General features: G+C 39.1%; 1 protein-coding gene and 1 long non-coding RNA gene across 7 annotated transcripts in view; one reads left to right on the forward strand and one right to left on the reverse strand.

The window, feature by feature from the left end:
* The window catches only part of LOC140521371 (uncharacterized), a 180831-nt gene extending 173156 nt beyond the window's left edge, over positions 1 to 7675 (forward strand). For both annotated transcript variants that reach the window (XR_011972912.1, XR_011972913.1), the window contains 2 exons: positions 4891 to 5080; positions 6992 to 7675. This is a non-coding gene — a long non-coding RNA (uncharacterized lncRNA). The remainder of the gene's footprint in view (positions 1 to 4890; positions 5081 to 6991) is intronic.
* Positions 1 to 18232, reverse strand: part of ACOXL (acyl-CoA oxidase like) — a 572636-nt gene that overhangs the window by 217798 nt on the left and 336606 nt on the right. For all 5 annotated transcript variants that reach the window (XM_072636271.1, XM_072636277.1, XM_072636298.1 and 2 more), the window contains exon 12: positions 4839 to 4992. In XM_072636271.1, coding sequence (XP_072492372.1) covers positions 4839 to 4992 — 154 coding nt within the window. The remainder of the gene's footprint in view (positions 1 to 4838; positions 4993 to 18232) is intronic.

The following is an 18232-nucleotide window of genomic DNA, read 5'->3' on the forward strand; positions in this document are numbered from 1 at the left end:
AAAGGGAAGGAGAAAGGGGAAGGAGAAAAGAAAAGGGGAGGGGGAGGAGGAGGAGGACGAGGAGGGGAAGGAGGAGGAGAAGGAGAAGGAGAAGGAGGAGAAGGAGGAGAAGGAGAAGGAGGAGAAGGAGAAAGAGAAGGAGAAGGAGGAGAAGGAGAAGGAGAAGGAGAAGGAGAAGGAGAAGGAGAAGAAGAAGAAGAAGAAGAAGAAGAAGAAGAAGAAGAAGAAGAAGAAGAAGGAGGAGAAGGAGAAGGAGAAGGAGAAGGAGAAGGAGAAGGAGAAGAAGAAGAAGAAGAAGAAGAAGAAGAAGAAGAAGAACCTTTACTGATTCCCCCAACTGTTACTGCCTTCCCTGCAAACATAACTAGTTTTTATCTTGTATATTAATTTTATACAAGGGTGAAGCCGGGTGGGGTGGGGGGGAGAAAGTTCAAGAAAGGCCTCCTGATTAATCGAGCTCCCCAACAAACTTGATGAGATCGCAGAATAAGGCAGAATGAGATCCGCGCTCCCCCCTTCCAGACTTGAAGCGCCCGTCTGCAGCTTGTAAAGGATATGTCCCTGTCACACTCTGGTCATCTTACAGGAAGTGTCAGGAAGCTTCCTTGTCTACTTGTGGTAGCTGCTGGCTCACTAAAGCAGCCCTGGAGGTCTTTAAAAAGCAAGAGAAGCTACGAGAAGGCCATCATCTCAGCTGGTCAAAAAGAGAGAATGCGACTTTCTCTTTTCTGTCTGGCTGTCTGTGTTCCTTTCCCCCCACTTTCTCTGCCTCTCTTTGTGTCTCTCTGTGTCTCTCCCTTCTCTTTCTTCCCCTTTTCCTCTCCCTTTCTCTCCTCTCCTCTGTCTTTTTCTATATTTCTGCACACACACACGCTCCTATGAAGAAAGAAGTCAGCTCTTGAAGGAGTTGCTTGCTCACCACCTTTTCTCCCTTACACTTTTTTCCCCAGAATGCAGCAGTAATGGGGTGGGCAGGATTTCTCTTTTCTCCTCCTCTTCTCTCAGCAGCATGGCAACTTGTCCAGCAGAAGACCCTTCACCTAGCCAAGCATGGGCTTCAGCACAGACAGTGGATTTGAAGAGGAGCAGGACCAGGGGCAGGGGACTGGATGGTCCAATGTGCCCAGCAAACAGCTCCTATGCTAGGAAGGCACAGCATAAAGCCATCACCAGGAGAGATAAAAAATTGAGGTCTTCCCATGACAGAGGTTTGAATTACTTTAGCCAAACGTAGTCTCTTCAAGTATGTCTTTTTGTGTTTACCCTTCCCACGGACACTGGGTAAATTTGTGGACAAGGGCTCAGAAGTGGGAGCTGCATTGGCCAAATGTGTCCTCACAAGCCTATGCTCTTGATGTTTTCATTCTGCCTGTTGCTACTCTGTGTAATGGGGGAAAGTGTGCCCTACGTTTATGAGGAGATGTTTAATAAATTATCTTTTCTTTTACTCTGCACTTTTTGTTGACTATAAAAAGTAAACATGGTAGAAGGTTCTCTCAAGCTATAGTTTAAAAAGTATGAGCCTACAAAGTACCTTAAATTTAGGATAGTCATCCCCCTGGGGACCCAACCTCCAAATTCAAATTAGGGGATACCCCCAGGAAGGTGGTTTACTTGTGTGTACACAGTGTCCCCACTAGAATGTAAGTTACTTGGTGAAAGGAGCTGGGTTTTTTCCTTCATATCACCAACAAAGCTAGCAGATAGTAAGGGTCTAATCAATACTTATCGATTGATTGAATTAATGAGAAGGTTAGAGAAACCTATATTATATTCACTTCCCTCCCAGGTCCATTTTCTGTTTTGAAGGACCAAAGAAGTTCCTTGGAGGAAGAGGGTTGGGAGGAAGTAGGGGAGTACCCTCAATGAAGCTAGAGGGGCATTTATGGAATTACTATATATATATATAGACCTCGGGTTTTGGGGGAAGGGATAATATGTGGTGAAGCCCTCCTTTCTCTGCTAGCTGTCTCCCTACTTCAGTCAGTTATAGCTCAGCAAAACTCCTAGCTGCTTACTTCTATTCACCATACCTTGCATAGGTATGATTCTGCATAAAGAGTATAATATCTGACTTGGTTTCCCCCCCTCATTTTGCAATCTCATTCATTCACTAAAGAAATATTTATTTTGTCTATTAAGGGCAACACATAGTGCTGGGTAGTGGAGGAGGTGACTATTTTCTTAGGATGACCTTTCTGTAAATCCAAATTAGGTTAGTAACATAATATGGCAGAATGACTTTATCTTTCTCACAGGCTTTTGTGTCTCAGTACCCACAGCTCATATTTATGGCTCAAAAACATTCCATGGTTCCCTATTACTCCTAGGATAAATTACAAATTCCTCAACTTAGCATTTAGAGCTCTTCACAATTTGTCTTTTGCTCAGTGATTTTCAGTCATGCCTGACTCTTAGTGACCCCATTTGGGATTTTAGTTTATCATCTCCTGCTCTAGCTCATTTTACAAATGAGGAACTGAGGCAAACAGGGTTAAGTGACTTGCCAGGGTCACACAGCTAGCAGGTGTCTGAATCTGGATTTGAACTCACATGAAACAGTCTTCCTGCCTCCAGGCTGACATCCCACAATCTGCCTGTCTGCTACCTTTCTAAGACTGGTTTCATGTTACTTTTTTCACATACTGTTCCAGCTAAACTGGCCTTCTTGCTAGTTGTTCTCTGAACTCAACAATTCATCTTCCCTCTGTGCTTTTTCCTAGTTGCTCTTCCATGCCCAGAGTGAGTTCTTTGGCTCTTCCATCTTCCTTCATGGTGGGCACAGGGACCACTTCTTATGGGAAGCCTTTGTGGATCTCCCAAATTACTAATACCCTTTCTCTCATCGATTAATAAATGAATAAGTGTTTATTAAGTGATCACTAAAAATCAGGCTCTGCCTGACAGGTAATAAAGATAATACAGATACAACATGCTCCTAGATGCTGGCATCATATGACTTTGTGTTTTCATCTCTGTGTAAATGGTGCATCCTCTTAAGCCAGGCTCCTTGAGGGCAAATACCATTTTTCCCCTGTCTTTTTGTCTATGGTGCTGTGGTCATTAGAGGTGCTTAATAAATAACTGTTGAATTAAATAGACTATAATGCTCACAAAGCATTTTCCTTTGGGGAAGAGAAAATTGGGGGTGAGGATAACCTTTTAGGGTTATGTTTATTAGACTCAATCAGTGAATCTGACAACAATGAATCACAGGAGCCAAGATTCAACATTGACTTTATGGGAGAGTTTGAAATCGTGAATGAGATTTTTGTTAGTAAACCACACATCTATCTTATAGCGGTCAAGCAAGGTCATATAAGAACACAGGTTTAGAGCTGCAAGAGACCAGTAAAACTAGATTAACATACACATTATATTGTGTACATATATGTACATGTGTGTGTGTACATATACTTAAATTAGTTCCACATAATTCTATAAGGGAATACACACACACACACACACACACACACACACCCACACACACTGTAACTGCATCTGCTGACAGAATCAAAAATTAGGCCAAGGCAATCAGAGCTTTCCCCAGGATGTCAAAATTTAGAGAGCTCAAGAATTTAAATTAATGATTTTGGAAGATTGCGTAATTCTAACTGTGCTACATTTTGACAAAATTTTCACTGCTTCAGTGGCATAGAAACAACTGTACTCAGCACCTAGTTAACAAGAATAATTAGATCAATTAGGAAGCTACCAGATGGCACACTCCCTCCCCTAAAGACTGCATACCAGGTGAGTTCCTCCCTGGTAAAGGCCTGCCTTATTCCAACCTCATCACTCCAGTCATTGGCTTCCCTAGCATCCTCGGGTTTCCTTCTAAGGGAGCTGATGTGAGGGTCTTCCCTCGTCCAACCATCCATGTCCCAGAGTTTGTCTCCTTCATTGAATTTATCTTAATTTCTTCTTGGGCTATTTCCATACCATATATGTCAAAGTTGATTTGAGGATTACTTGTTTTGGGTCCAGTTTAGGGTGGCTAATCTTGAGTACCCATATTGCTAGGTATAGCTGTATGGGCTGATATTTAAATAGAAAGCTTCACCACAAATCTTCAACATCATCTTTAGAAAATTTCAACAAAAAATGGAGGTAGGGTAGTACCCACAGCACTGTGTAGTCTAACTAATTTCATTTGCTTCCAGTTATGTAGCTTAAGGAGATTATTGGAAAGTATTTGTAAGGGCTTTGTTCATTTAAGCCAAATAACTGTCTAGGAGTGGATACCCTTGGTTTTATGACAACTCTCTTTTCACAAGATGATAATAGTAGCTTATGCTTAAACACAGGTTCACTAAAATGGATTTTGAATCAGTTCTATATTATATTTTGAAAATACTGACTCCACTTGCCAAAATCAAAGGTCACGTTTCTCTGCCTTAGCCAAGAACCTATGGCACTCTTTCTAACTTTATTTCTAATTGTTACAGACCAAAGCTAAGAGCATAAGAATTCTACATGTCTCTTCTTTCTAATAGCCAAATTCTACACTTAGCAATGAGGACAGCTAGGTGGTACAGTGGATAGTGTGCTGGACCTGGAATCAGGAAGACTCATCTTCCTGAGTTCAAATCCAGTCTCAGACACATATGAGCTATATGACCCTGGGAAAGTCACTTAATCCTATTTGTCTTAGTTTCCCTAAGTGAATAATGAGTTGTAGAAGGAAATGGCAAAATGCCAAGAAAACCCCACACAGGGTCATAAGGAATCAGACGCAACCGAAATAAACTTTTAGCAATAGTGAGAGTCCAAAGTGGAAAAAAAACAGTCCCTCCAAGGGCCAACAATAGAACTTTTTCTTGATTTCTCCAGCTCACCATGCCTCCAGTGCACTCCCGACAATCTTGTAAACAGGTTATGTTTTCCCAGGTACTGTATGCCTTCAATCCTGCTACTAGAGCCTGCAAAGATCTACTGTTGACAAGATCCTTCTCATGAAAGATATCTTCATCCAATAAATCCCCAGCATATCTAGAAGAGAAAATTAACAAAGCAGAATGACTTAACATCTCAACCACACGGCACGAAGCAACCCCACTGACCAACTAGAGAGCTTGAGGTAAACCACAAGGCTAAAATCTGGGTCTCAGGCATGGCTGAGAACTTGATACATGCTTTCAGTCTGTTAGGTTGAGCCTTTGAATATATCATAACAAAATCCTCCAACCACATTTCTCTGACTTGGTAACAGCCAATGCCCACATCTCCAATGTTTCATTTTCATGTTTTGTGTGTTATTTCCCATAGTCCTTTCATAATGAGACTCTTCAAAGACCCATCTCTGCTGTCCTTTACCACAGGGCTAACGCCTCACAGTTGGCATCTCTTACTAGAATCAATTCTTTGAAACAGATATTCAACTCAAAACTTTTTGTTAAGAAATTATGACATTCTAACTCTCCACCATGTGTTGGATAACTGCAGGTGAGACCATACCTAAAACTGAACTTTCCTCTGCCTGTGTCCAGTTCCCTGCTTCTCATTCCAGCTTTCTGTATCCACCCATCAGAAATTCCGAAATTACTTTGTATACACATAATTTTTAAAAAGTCATTTTGTTGTTATTGTTCAGTCATTTTTCAGTCATATCCAACTTTTTGGGACCCTACTTGGAATTTTCTTAGTAGAGAATGGTTTGCCATTTCTTTCTCCAGGCCATTTTATAGATGAGGAACTGAGGCAAACAGAATTAAGTGACTTGCTGAGGATCACACAGTAAGCAAATGTTTGAGACCAGATAGGAATTCAGGATGATGAGTCTTTCTGATTTCAGACTCAGCACTCTATCCACTGAGCCACTCTACAAAAGGTCATTATTTCCTCTAATTCCTTAGATATTTTGAAAGTCTATTTAAAGTGACTTTCTGGTTCCTATATACACTAAAATATTTACAGAAGTACTTTTGTAATAGCAAAGAAATGCGAACAAAGTAGATGCCCATAGATTAGGGGATGATTAAACAAATTGTTCTATAGAAAGTTAATGGCTTATTTCTGTATTATAAGAGGCAGGCTGTTGTAGGGGATAGAAAGTTACCTTTGGATCCAGAAAGGCCTAGGTTCAATTTCTTTACATTCTGATATATGATATATGGCCCTGGGCAAGCAATTTAACCTATCAGTACTCTAAGCAACTCTCTATGATTAGAATTACCAAGAACGTACCAATACGCATTAATAAATAGAGTTTCTCCATCTAGGAGTTCCAGTGAAATCACAGGTCCGGTTCCTATTCATATCATAATAAACAATGAATATAAAGTATTCAGAGGCTCATAGGAAGACTTACTTAGAAAACTACATAAAGGGGAAAAATAAACACCAAAATTGAGAAATGAAAAACAGCAAAGAAACTGAAATCTATGTAACCATAAGGACCAAATCTACATGAGAAGAGATTTGAAAAAATACTTCTCTCCCTTCACTGCAGAGGTAGGAGATTAGGGGTGTGGAATGTTATCAAAATTCGTTATATCAATTACATTTACTAAACTGCTTTTTAAATTCTTTTGTTTGGGGGGCTATAGCAGTAGGACATGTGATATATTTGAAAGTGAAGGTGATATAAAAACAAAAGATAATTTTAAAAAAGATAAACAAGAAAAATAAAATAATATTTTTGGTGGTAATCACTACAGAGGATTTTATGGTAACTTATCCATGAGTCACCTGCTTCCTTTCTACCATAAATACTTCATAATTTACTCCATCCTTTCTCGTTTCTGGGCTGCTTCTCTTATCCTTTTCAGATTTACATTCTTAACAAAAGGCATTCCCAGTCACTCACTTGTTCTGAACTTCCTGTAAGAGCTTATTTTAATAGTGAGTTATCATTTCTAAACGTTGCTGACTCTTTTCTGATAATCAACCAACCTGACTACAGAGAGGCAAGCCACTTACAGTTATGGAATTTTTTAACCCTGGCAATCTCCTGTATTGATAATGCATGGTTTTTTTTTTTTTGTTTTAGTATAATCAAGTGTCTCTCATTGAATAATGTGATTAAAGAAGATGTTCCCCACCCATTAATGGACCTGGGAAGATTTGTAGGAAGGCCAACATCTTTTGTTAATGAGGTACTGGTTCTCAAGGGTTGTGATGCCCTCTGGCTCTAAAAAATGTATAAATACTCTGAGGCTGAGGTTTTACTTTGGGGCTTACTGATTGGAAGTGTTTGTTTGGCCAGACAAGAATCTGGGAAGCCACTAAGGAGCCCCCAGGCTTTGAAAACCTAGATGTTGGTGTTGTCTGATGATCTATGATATATGTATTGCTCGTGCCAAATATTTGAAAGCATGTCTGTTGATGTTGAATTTTCTGTATTTTTTCTGAAGTTCAGAGTGGTTTTTCCCCTGAACTAAGTGAATGATACATGTGCTTCATTAAAGGGATTGTTGACCCCTCAAAAGTTGCCTTTCCTTTTTTAAATGCAGATCTAAGAACCTGTGATAGCAGGCTCCTCTGTGCATGTCAGGGTGCTTTCAGTTATACCTCTGAAATTAATACTGACTTTAATAAAATACAACAGAAAATATTTTTTTGCTACCCTCTCCGCTTCTTATTTTTCCTCCCTCTGCCACACTCTACCTTGTTGTCTTTCATTTTGAAGGAATTATTTTTTTAAATTTATTTTTAGTTTTCAACATTCACTTCCACATTCATGTAGGAATGTAATCAGTTCAACTTTAGTAAATCTCTTATGATTTTTCTTTCCTGTTTACCTTTTCATACTTCTCTTGATTCTTGTGTTTGAAGGTCAAATTTTCTTTTTAGCTCTGGTTTTTTCATCAAGAATGCTCGAAAGTCCACTATTTCACTGAATGACTATTTTTTCCCCTGAAGTAGTATACTCAGTTTTGCTGGGTAGGTGATTCTTGGTTTTAATACTACTACTTTGACTTCTGAAATATCATATTCCAGTCCCTTAATGCAGAAGGTGCTAGATCTTGTGTTATCCTGATTATGTTTCCACAATACATGAATTGCTTCTTTCTGGCTGCTTGCAATATTTTCTCCTTGACCTGGGAACTCTGGAATTTGCCTACAATATTACTAGGGGTTTTTCTTTTGGGATCTCTTTCAGGAGGTGATCAGTAGATTCTTTCAATATTTATTTTACTCTCTGGCTCTAGAATATCAGGGCAGTTTTCCTTGATAATTTCATGAAAGATGATGTCTAGGCTCTTTTTTTGATCGTGACTTTCAGGTAGTTCCATAATTTTAAAATTGTCTTTCCTGGATCTACTTTCCAGATCAGTTGTTTTTCCAATGAGATATTTCACATTGTCTTCTATTTTTTTCATTCTTTTGGTTTGGTTTTGTAATTTCTTAATTTCTCATAAAGTCATTAGCTTCCAACTTCTCCATTCTAATTTTTAAAGAACTATTTTCTTCAGTGAACTTTTGAACCTTCTTTTCCATTTGGCACATTCTACTTTTTAAAGCATTTTTCTCCTTATTGGCTTTTTGGACCTCTTTTGCTATTTGGATTAGTCTATTTTTAAAGGTGTTATTTTATTTAGCATTTTTGGGGTCTTCTTTAGCAAGTTGTTGACTTGTTTTTCATGATTTTCTTGCATCACTCTCATTTCTCTTCCCAATTTTTCTTCCACCTCTCCTACTTGATTTTCAAAATCCTTTTTGAGCTCTTCCATGGCCTGAGACCATTGCATATTTATTTTGGAGGTTTTGGTTGTAGAAGCCTTGATGTCTTCCTCTGATGGTATGCATTGTTCTTCCTCATCCAAAAGGATGGAAGAAAATACCTTTTTGCCAAGAAAGTAACCTTCTATAGTCTTATTTTTCCCCCTTTTTAGGTATTTTCCCAGCCTGTTATTTGACTTTTGAGTCCTTTGTCAAGTGGAAGGTATACTTTAGGGACCTGTAAGTTCTCAGTTCCTCCAAGGTGGCACAATCAAGGGAGAGGAGTTTATTCCTCTCCTGGTCTGTGCTCTGGTCTGGGAGTAATCACAAGCTTTTCTGCCCAGGAACTGTGAGTAGAATTCCCTCTCCAGATGCTCCACCAGCTCTACCACACCAGCACTTTTCCTTACCCCAGGGCTGCCACTCAGAACTGAGAGGCAAATCAGTTGCTCAATTCCCCCAGGGTCTTAAGGTCAAGGACTCTAAAAATGGATGCTGTGCTGCAGCTGGGGCTTGGGCCAGACTCTGTTCCCTTCTCACCCAGGTGAAAGAGCTTTCTCACTGACCTTTGAAGCTATCTTCAGTGTTTGTGGGTTGAGAAATCTGGGAACCTTGGAACTGCAGCTGCTGCCCATGATTCTGTGCCCTGAAACCTGCTCCAGTCTTGTCCAAGCCGAGCAGTTTGACCAAGGTTCTGAACCTGGTGTGATAGTCCTTTCCAGTTGGACTTCCAGGCTGTCTTGGGCTGAAAATCTCTTTCACTCTGTAGTTTTGTGGCTTCTGCTGCTCTAGAATTTGTTTAGAGTAATTTTTTACAGGTATTTTATGGGCTATTGGAGGAGAGTTATAGCAGGTCTGTTCTTTTACTCCTCCATCTTAGCTATGCCCTCTGAAGGAATTATCAAGGTACCATATGAAAGGAAGCATGGTGTCCTGCAGGGGTCAGCAGACTATAGGCAGAGGGCCAAATATAGCATTATCCTATATTTAGTACATGCCAAGGTAAGAATGATTTTTATATTTTATTATATTGTGAGGGCAACTAGATGGTGCAGTGGCTAGAGCACTGGGCCTGGTGTCAGGAAGACCTGAGTTCAAATCCAGTCTCAGAGACTTACATGCTGGTGAACCTGGGCAAGTCACTTACCCTGTTTGCCTCAGTTCTCTCATCTGTAAAATGAGCTAGAGAAGGAAATGGCAAACCATTCCAGCATCTTTGTCAAGAAAATTCCAAATCAGGTCACAAAGAATTGTTTACAACTGAAATGACTGAATAACAACATTATCATATTATTTTTATATTATAAAATAAAGTTTTATCACATTTAAAAATTTATTTTATTGTATTTTAAAAAAATAAATGCCATTCTTAGTTCCCAAGCCTTACAAAAATATGCTGCAGGCTGCAACAAAGCTGGGTTACATAGTGGATAGAGTGCTAACTCGAGTTTGCAAGATTTGAGTTCAAATCCATATTCAGACACTTAATGACCATGTGTCCCAGGGCAAAACATCTCTGCTTGCCTCATTTCCTTATCTGTAAAATGGGGGCAATAGACTATAACAACACCTACCTCAATAGGTTGTTGTTAGACCCCTTACAATCTGGCTTCTGACCTGATCACGCCACTGAAACTGTTCTCCAAAGTTACTAAGGATCTCTGAATCACCTGATCCAATGGCCTTTTCTCAATCCTCATTCTCTTCGACTCTCTTCAGCCTTTAACACTGGTGGTCACTCTCTCCTTCTTGATATGGTTATCCCTTCCATACCATCTCTTTCCCCATTGCACTTTCCATAGAACAAGTCTTGCCAGAAGACATTAGATGGGAATTTTGGGGGAGTTTTGCAGAAGCCTCAGATAGCATGTGAAGGCCAGCAGACAATACAGAAAATGTGTAGAAACTCAGAAATGCATAAAATATACACATAGTATTATATAATATCAGCCCAAATTTTATAATAAGGTACTGTAAACACCCCATGAAAGAAAAAAAATTCAAACTTCTTCTCTTGTACAGAGGGTGGTCCAAAAAAATTTACTCATATTTTCCAGACTAAGGGGACCCACACCCCTAACCCTCGCAATGTGGAAGGGATAATGGTATTCTCTTTTCTTTAGGTTTTCAGGACACTACTCTCTCTTGCTTTTCCTCTTACCTATTTCATGCTTCTTCCTCTGTCTCCTTTGCTAGAACCTCTTCCAGATCATGTCCTCTAACTATAAATATCCCCTCAAGATTCTGTCCTGGGCCCCTTTCTCCTCTCTCTCTATAATACTTCATTTGGTGATCTTATAAGCTCCCATGGATTTAATTATCATCTCTAAGCTAATGATTCCCAAATCTACCTATACTGCTCCAAACTCTTTGCTGACCTTCAGTTTCATATCTTCATCTGCCTTTGAGACATTGTGAATTAGATGTCGAGTAGACATCTTAAGACTCAATATGGCCAAAGCAGAACTCATTCCTCCTAAACTATCCCTAACTCTGTTCTTTGCTATTATTGGAAAGGGGAGCATCATCTTCCCAATCCCTGAGGCTCAAAACCTAGGAGTCAAAACCTTGGATTTCTGACTATCTCTCACTCCTTGTGTCCAAAGTCTTTTTATTTCACCTTTGCAACATCCCTCCTATATACACGCCCTTCTCTCCTCTCTGACGCTGGCACCACTCTAGTGAAGGCTTTCATCACCTCACTCCTGGATCATTGTAATAGACTGCTGGTGCATCTGACTGCCATGCTAATCCATGCCAATCCATCCTCCAATAAATCATTAAAGTGATTTTCCTAAAGCACAGATCTGATCATGTCACCACCTGCCACCAACTTAATAAACTCCACTGACTTCCTCTTGCCTATAGGATCAAATGCAACATGCTCTGTTTGGCATTCAAAGCCCTCCACAACCTAGCATCTTTCCACCATCCCAGTATTTTCACACCTTACTCACTGATACATACTTTTTGATCCAGTAACACTGGCCCCACGGCTATTCCATATTCAAGACACTCCATCTCTTAGCTCTAGGCATTTTCTCTGGATAGAATGCCTAGAATGTTCTCCCTCCTGAATTCCAACTATTGATCTCCCTGGCTTTTTTTTAGTCCTAACTAAAATCTATAGGAAGTCTTTCCCAACTCCTCTTAATTCCAGGGCCTTCCCTCTGTAAATTATCACCAATTTCTCTTGATTAAAGCTTGCGTTGTATATATTTGTTTGCATGTTGTCTCCTCCATTAGGCGATAAGCTCCTTGAGCATAAGGACTGTCCTTTGCCTCTTTTTGTATCCCAGCATTTAGTACAGTGCCTGGAATATAGGTTAATAAATGTTTATTGATTGACTATGAGAAGAAAATAATATTTTTAATAGAGTAAATATCTCTATGAAAGCACCACATTATGACTTTGAGCATCTGAGTCAAAATAAAGCACCTGGCCTGGTAAATTGTTGGACCTTTTTATAGACTTTTTTTGCTTTTGGAAAGAGGTAGGAGATCAGTAAACATTATCTTAGTGGTGACAAACCACTCTATCCAGTATGCATAGTGTTGCACAGTCAGGGAGCAGAAAGCATCTGGAGCTGCTAAAGTGCTTTGGGAAAAGTATTATTATTCTGTAGCTGGTTTCCCTGCCAAAACCAACTTAACTCAGGTAAAGCCTCTGAAAGCAAACTACTGAAGAAGGTGCTGGGTTTGCCAGGAATTAAGATGCACAGAACTTTCCTTTACCACCCTCAGGGAGATCTAAGCTGCCAAACATACTAGAGCTCCTGAGGCTTGAGCAGAAGGCTCCTTGGAATCAACACGCATGCTTATGATGTTCCCAAGAATGATTCCACAAGCTTCACTGCATACCTGCTGACATGTGGGTAAGAGTCACATGTACTTTCTGATGAAGAAGACATGGAATTTCATGCCCAGGACATCTCTCACCTGAAAGATTGGCTACAGGCCTACCACCTTGTTCTGACTACAGCTCAGAAAAGCTCTCACAGAAAGGAGAAACGATATGATGCTTGAGTTAACTGCCAAGCTCTTCTGCAAAGGGATGCAATTCTGCTAAGAAGTCTTGGAGGGTGGGGAAGACCAAAAATAGGGGAGTGATGGAATGCCACCTTGCATGAAGTACCTGCAAGAATGGGCAACTCTCCAACCTATAAAACAGATCTTTGGAGAGGTTAGGGTCATTCAATGACAATACACGGCAACAACCTGTACTGAATTAAAGACATAGCAGACACCAGAGTGAGCAGGAGGAAAAGAGCAATGGAGAATCAGCCAAAGGGACTCTGAGAGGAAAAGGACATTCATCAGTGGCGAAGAAGACCTCCAGAGATCAGGGGTGGGGAACATGCGGCCATCTAGGTGCTCGGGTGAGGCCTTTTGACTGAGTCCAAGTTTTATAGAGCAAATCCTTTTATTAAGGGGATTTGTTCTGTGAAGTTAGACTCAGACAAAGGGCCACACTTAAGGACCTTAAGCATCTTAATTCCTGTCAAACAAGGCCACATGTGGCCTTGAGGCTGCAGGTTCCTCACCCCTGGCTTAGATGATGGTTTGGATGGGGAAAAAGTCAAATGTTGATATATTCCAGAGGGTCAAGGAAATTAAGAGGTTTATGGCAGTCTAAGGAAAACCTGTTAGGACAAGGGGAAGGGGAAAGAGAGAGTGAGAGCTGAACACAAAGGCATCCCCTTTCCTGACTAATACTACAGGTGTGTGGGATCCTAGAGATCAGAGGACATCCTTAGCAACTAAAGATATCAGTGGTCTTCCCAGCCCATCCAGAAGCTCAGGATCTCATGGTGGAAGTACAAGGCCTATTTAGTCAGTGACTATGCTTATTATATAGGATACTTCAGAACCAAGAGGAGAAGTGGTTACCTAGGTATCCATTGCTGGAGGCCAATAATATGTACCTAGTATACAACTGCCAAATGTGTCATTTTGTGTTGTATGTGATTCATACCTTCTTATACCTCTTGTTTTATGCTTCTTTGTTATGTCTGCTAGAACGTAGTTAGGTATATTATATCAGTATGTGATATGTTTCTGCACATAATTCTGGTCAGTTTATCCAATCCTGTTTTCCAATGCAATATTACATATGACATTTGACTTGTGTCCTTCATTACTTCAATCAACAATCATCTATTAAGAGTCTACTAGTAGGGCAGCTAGGTGGCACAGTGAATAGGGCACTGGTCCTGGAATCAGGAGAACCTGAGTTCAAATCTGGCCTCAGACACTTGACACTTAGTAACTGTGTGACCTTGGGCAAGTCACATAACCCCAATTGCCTAGCCTCTCCCCTCCAAAGGAAAAAAAAAAGAGTCTACTATTTGTTAGCCAGTGCCAGGTTCTGGACATACCTAACGTTGTTATATGTGCTATTAATGATATGCTATGTATTATACTTGTTGTAGGTGCCATTGCTAGCCATGTGTAGTTCTCATGAAAATGTTATATATTAAGTTATATGTTATATATTAAGAAAAAGTTATATATTAAGATAGTTGGAATAATTACCTTTAACTATATTATATGTCGATTTATGTTACTTTTGATATACGTGCAAGTATATCCTATTTAATTTGCAAGGACTATAAATTTTTTCACTAAGGGGATAGATGTAATACCCCTGACCCTCCCACATACAAAACCATGTGTCTGGGAACTGACAAAACAATTTGAGGCAGGATATTTAAAAAATGACACTAAATTTAAACTTTGAGAGACTGGTGAAAATGAATTCCCCTTCTCTAAGTGCTATGATACTGTGATATCCAGATATTTTACATTCAATGAGTGGGTTATGAGAAAAATCTTCCTGGACTTGCCTGGCATTAAAGGAACATTGATGAGATTAAACACCTTTAACTAACAGCAAGAGAGAAAGAGCTGGGCGCTAAAGATTGAAACTAAAATTGCCCAGAAGTGAGGTCTGTCCTGATATCTCCTAAAGAAAGAAAAATCAAGTTAAGAGCAGTGTTCCTGCTATCCATCAAAAGGAAGCTGATTGACTCGGCAGTCCTGAATGAAAGCCCTGCATATGCCTGACTAGGAGCAATGGGGCATTGAAATTCCCTACTTTTGTCCTGTTTGCTACTTAGGGACAGGGTAAAAGGATGTATTTGATGAAGCTATATAATGAATGAGAAAGCAGGCACTGGACACATTGATATCATCTTGTATTGGTTTATTTCCATCATTCTCACTAATGTTTTTATATGATGCCTATTATAAATGATCTTAAAGAAAACACAGAGGATAAAGTGATAAAGGAGAAGAGCCAGAAGATGAAGGGCCAAGCTAGAGCAGGTGACTGGATAACACAGACACAACCCCCTTGGACTAACAAGAGAATGGTGATATTACTGGAAAAGGGGTGGAGCCAAAAGGTGAGCGATTGTCAGTTGCTCTGAGAGCTAGAAAGAGGGCTAGGAAGTGAGATAGATGTCCCAGAGCTCCCTCTGGTACTGAGTGTATGTGTACTACCATAATAACACTGATGACAATATCAATAACAATAGTTCACACATTTCTAAATCACTTTCCAGTTATAGTGCCCTTTCATATATATTACCTCATTTGATCAATAGTGATTATCTTTGATCCACCTATTCAGCAAACCTCTATTCAAAGATATTGATTCAGATCTTATATGGCATGCAAAAAAACAATACCAAAAACGTAATCATCTTTATTGCAAAACTCATTGGCTTCCTTAGGCAAAAAATCTATGAAAAATGGGTGAGCTTTGCATGACCTTCTCACTGATCTCAATGTAACAAATCCTAAAATGTATAATCTAGTAGTTAAAATGTAGACTTGGTCTTTGTGTGTGGTCCAAGGTGGAGAACCACAAAGTCACATATTCAGAGATAGGTTGAAGGTTGCAGTAGGGATGTAAGCTATAAACTGAGCTGAATATATATATATATATACATATATATATGTATATATATACATATATATATATACACACATATATATGTATATATAAAATATGTACATGTATATGAATACTACTACCATGTGGTCATTGGTGTTTTAGGTAAAATATGTCAAACTATTCACTTTTATTTAGAAGTGGAAAAAATCATTTTACAAGCAAACTCAAAATTTGTTGTTGTTTTTGTTGATATTCAGTCAGTCGTGTCCAATTTTCCATGACCCCACTTTGGGGTTTTCTTGGAAAAGATGCTGGAGTGTTTTGCCATTTATTTCTTCAGCTCATTTTGCAGATGAGGAAACTGAGGCAAACAAGGTTAAGTGACTTGCTTAGAGTCACACAGCTAGTAAGTGTCTGAGGCCAGATCTAAACTCATGAAAATTAATCTTCCTAATTCCAAGCCTAATACTCTGTCCACTGCACCAAAAATGAAAATAGCCCTTTCTAAACACATATCTAAAACAATTCTTCAGTTAGAGAGGGAAAAGTCACCAAGTTACTTTATGTGCTAGCAATCTCATTATTGAATAAGAAATCATCAAAAACTCCAAAGGAAGGATCTATTACTAATATACTATACATGGCAAAATTAGTTCTTAAACTCCATTATGCAATTAAATTTCAAGTTCTGGAAAATGTTAGACTTACTTAAAACAAAACCTCCAATGGAATACTAGACTTAAATTTAAAAGGTAACTAAAAATATGATGGTCAGATGCCAAATCCAGTTCATTCGAATATGGGCATCCCTATGTGAACAGATATTGATCTTATACAAATGGAAAAAATCCATTAGGAATCATTCAAAGCCAAACAGAAATTCAATAGGCTTTGAAAAAACCTATTAGGCAATATAAATTTTTAGTTTCTCTTCATTTGTAAAAATTGCTGGCTATATATGGGTTCCAACACCACCACAATTAATATTACAGAAGAGCCAGAGACCTCAACTGAACCAAACAATCAACAGAATGAAATCACAAAGTACATACTAGGTTATTGTTCAGTTGTGTCCAACTTTTTGTGACACACATTTGGGATTTTCTTGCCAAAAATTTTGGAGTGGTTTGCTCTTTGCTTCTTCAACACAATTTCCAGATGAGAAAACTGAAGTAAACAAGGTTAAGTGATTTGCCTAGGGTTACACAGCTAGCAAATGTTTAAGGTCAGATTAGTTTTCCTGACTTCAGGCCTAGTACTCTATCCATTATGCCACCCAGTTGCCCCATATACTAGGTTAAGTGGTAATGAATTCTCCTACAACCCCACCACAATGTTAGAAAACAATCTTTTGTTTTTTTTTATTTATTTTTAGTTTTCAACATTCATTTCCCCAAGATTGTGAGTTCCAAATTTTCTCCCCATCTCTCCTTTCCCCCCACCCCAAGACACTGTGCATTCTGATTACCCCTTCCCCCAATATGCCCTCCCTTCTATCACACCCCTCTCTTCCCTTATCCTCATCTCCTCTATTTTCTTATAGGGCAAGATAGATTGCTATACCCTGTTATATACAGGTATATATACCTATACCTGTATTTCTTATTTCCTAGTTGCATGTAAAAACAATTTTTAACATTCATTCTTAAAACTTTGAATTCCAACTTTTCTCCCTTTCTCCCTCCCCACCCATCATTACACAGAAGGCAAGCAATTCAATATAGGTTATACTTGTGTAGTTATGCAAAAAACTTCCATAAAAGTCATGTTGTGAAAGACTAACCATATTTCCCTTCATCCTATTCTGCCCCCCATTTATTCTATTCTCTCTTTTGACTTTGTTCCTCCCCAAAAGTATTTACTTTTAATTACCCCCTCCTCCCATTTGCCCTCCCTTCTATCATCCCCTCACACTCCACTTATCCCCTTCTCCCCTAGTTTCCTGTAGCATAAGATAGATTTTCATACCAAATTGAGTGTATATGTTATTCACTCCTTAAGCCAAATGTGATGAGAGTAAACTTTACTTTTTCCCTCTCACCTCCTCCCTTTTCCCCTCCATTGAAAAAGCTCTTTCTTATCTCTTTTATGAAAGATAATTTGCCCCATTCCATTTCTCCTTTTCTCCTCCCAATATATTCCTCTCTCACCCCTTAATTTTATTTTTTAGATATCATTCCTTCCTATTCAACTCATCCTGTGCCCTCCATCTATATGTATATAATCCCTTCAACTACTCAAACACTGAGAAAAGTTTCAAGAGTTACAAATATTGTCTTTCCATGTAGGAATGTAAACAGTTCAACTTTAGTGAGTCCCTTATGATTTCTCTTTCCTCTTTACCTTTTCAAGCCTCTCTTGATTCTTGTGTTTGGAACTCAAATTTTCTGTTGGGCTCTGGTCTTTTCATCAAGAATGCTTGAAAGTCCTCTATTTCATCGAATGACTATTTTTTCCCCTGAAGTGTTATACTCAGTTTTGTTGGGTAGGTGATTCTTGGTTTTAATCCTAAGTCCTTTGACTTCTGAAATATCATATTCCAAGTCTTTTGATCCCTTAATGTAGAAGCTGCTAGATCTTGTGTTATCCTGATCGTATTTCCACAATACTTGAATTGTTTCTTTCTGGCTCCTTGCAATATTTTCTCCTTGACCTGGGAACTCTGGA

The sequence above is a fragment of the Notamacropus eugenii genome, chromosome 1 (genome assembly GCF_028372415.1).
Source record: "Notamacropus eugenii isolate mMacEug1 chromosome 1, mMacEug1.pri_v2, whole genome shotgun sequence".
Lineage (NCBI taxonomy): Eukaryota > Metazoa > Chordata > Mammalia > Diprotodontia > Macropodidae > Notamacropus > Notamacropus eugenii.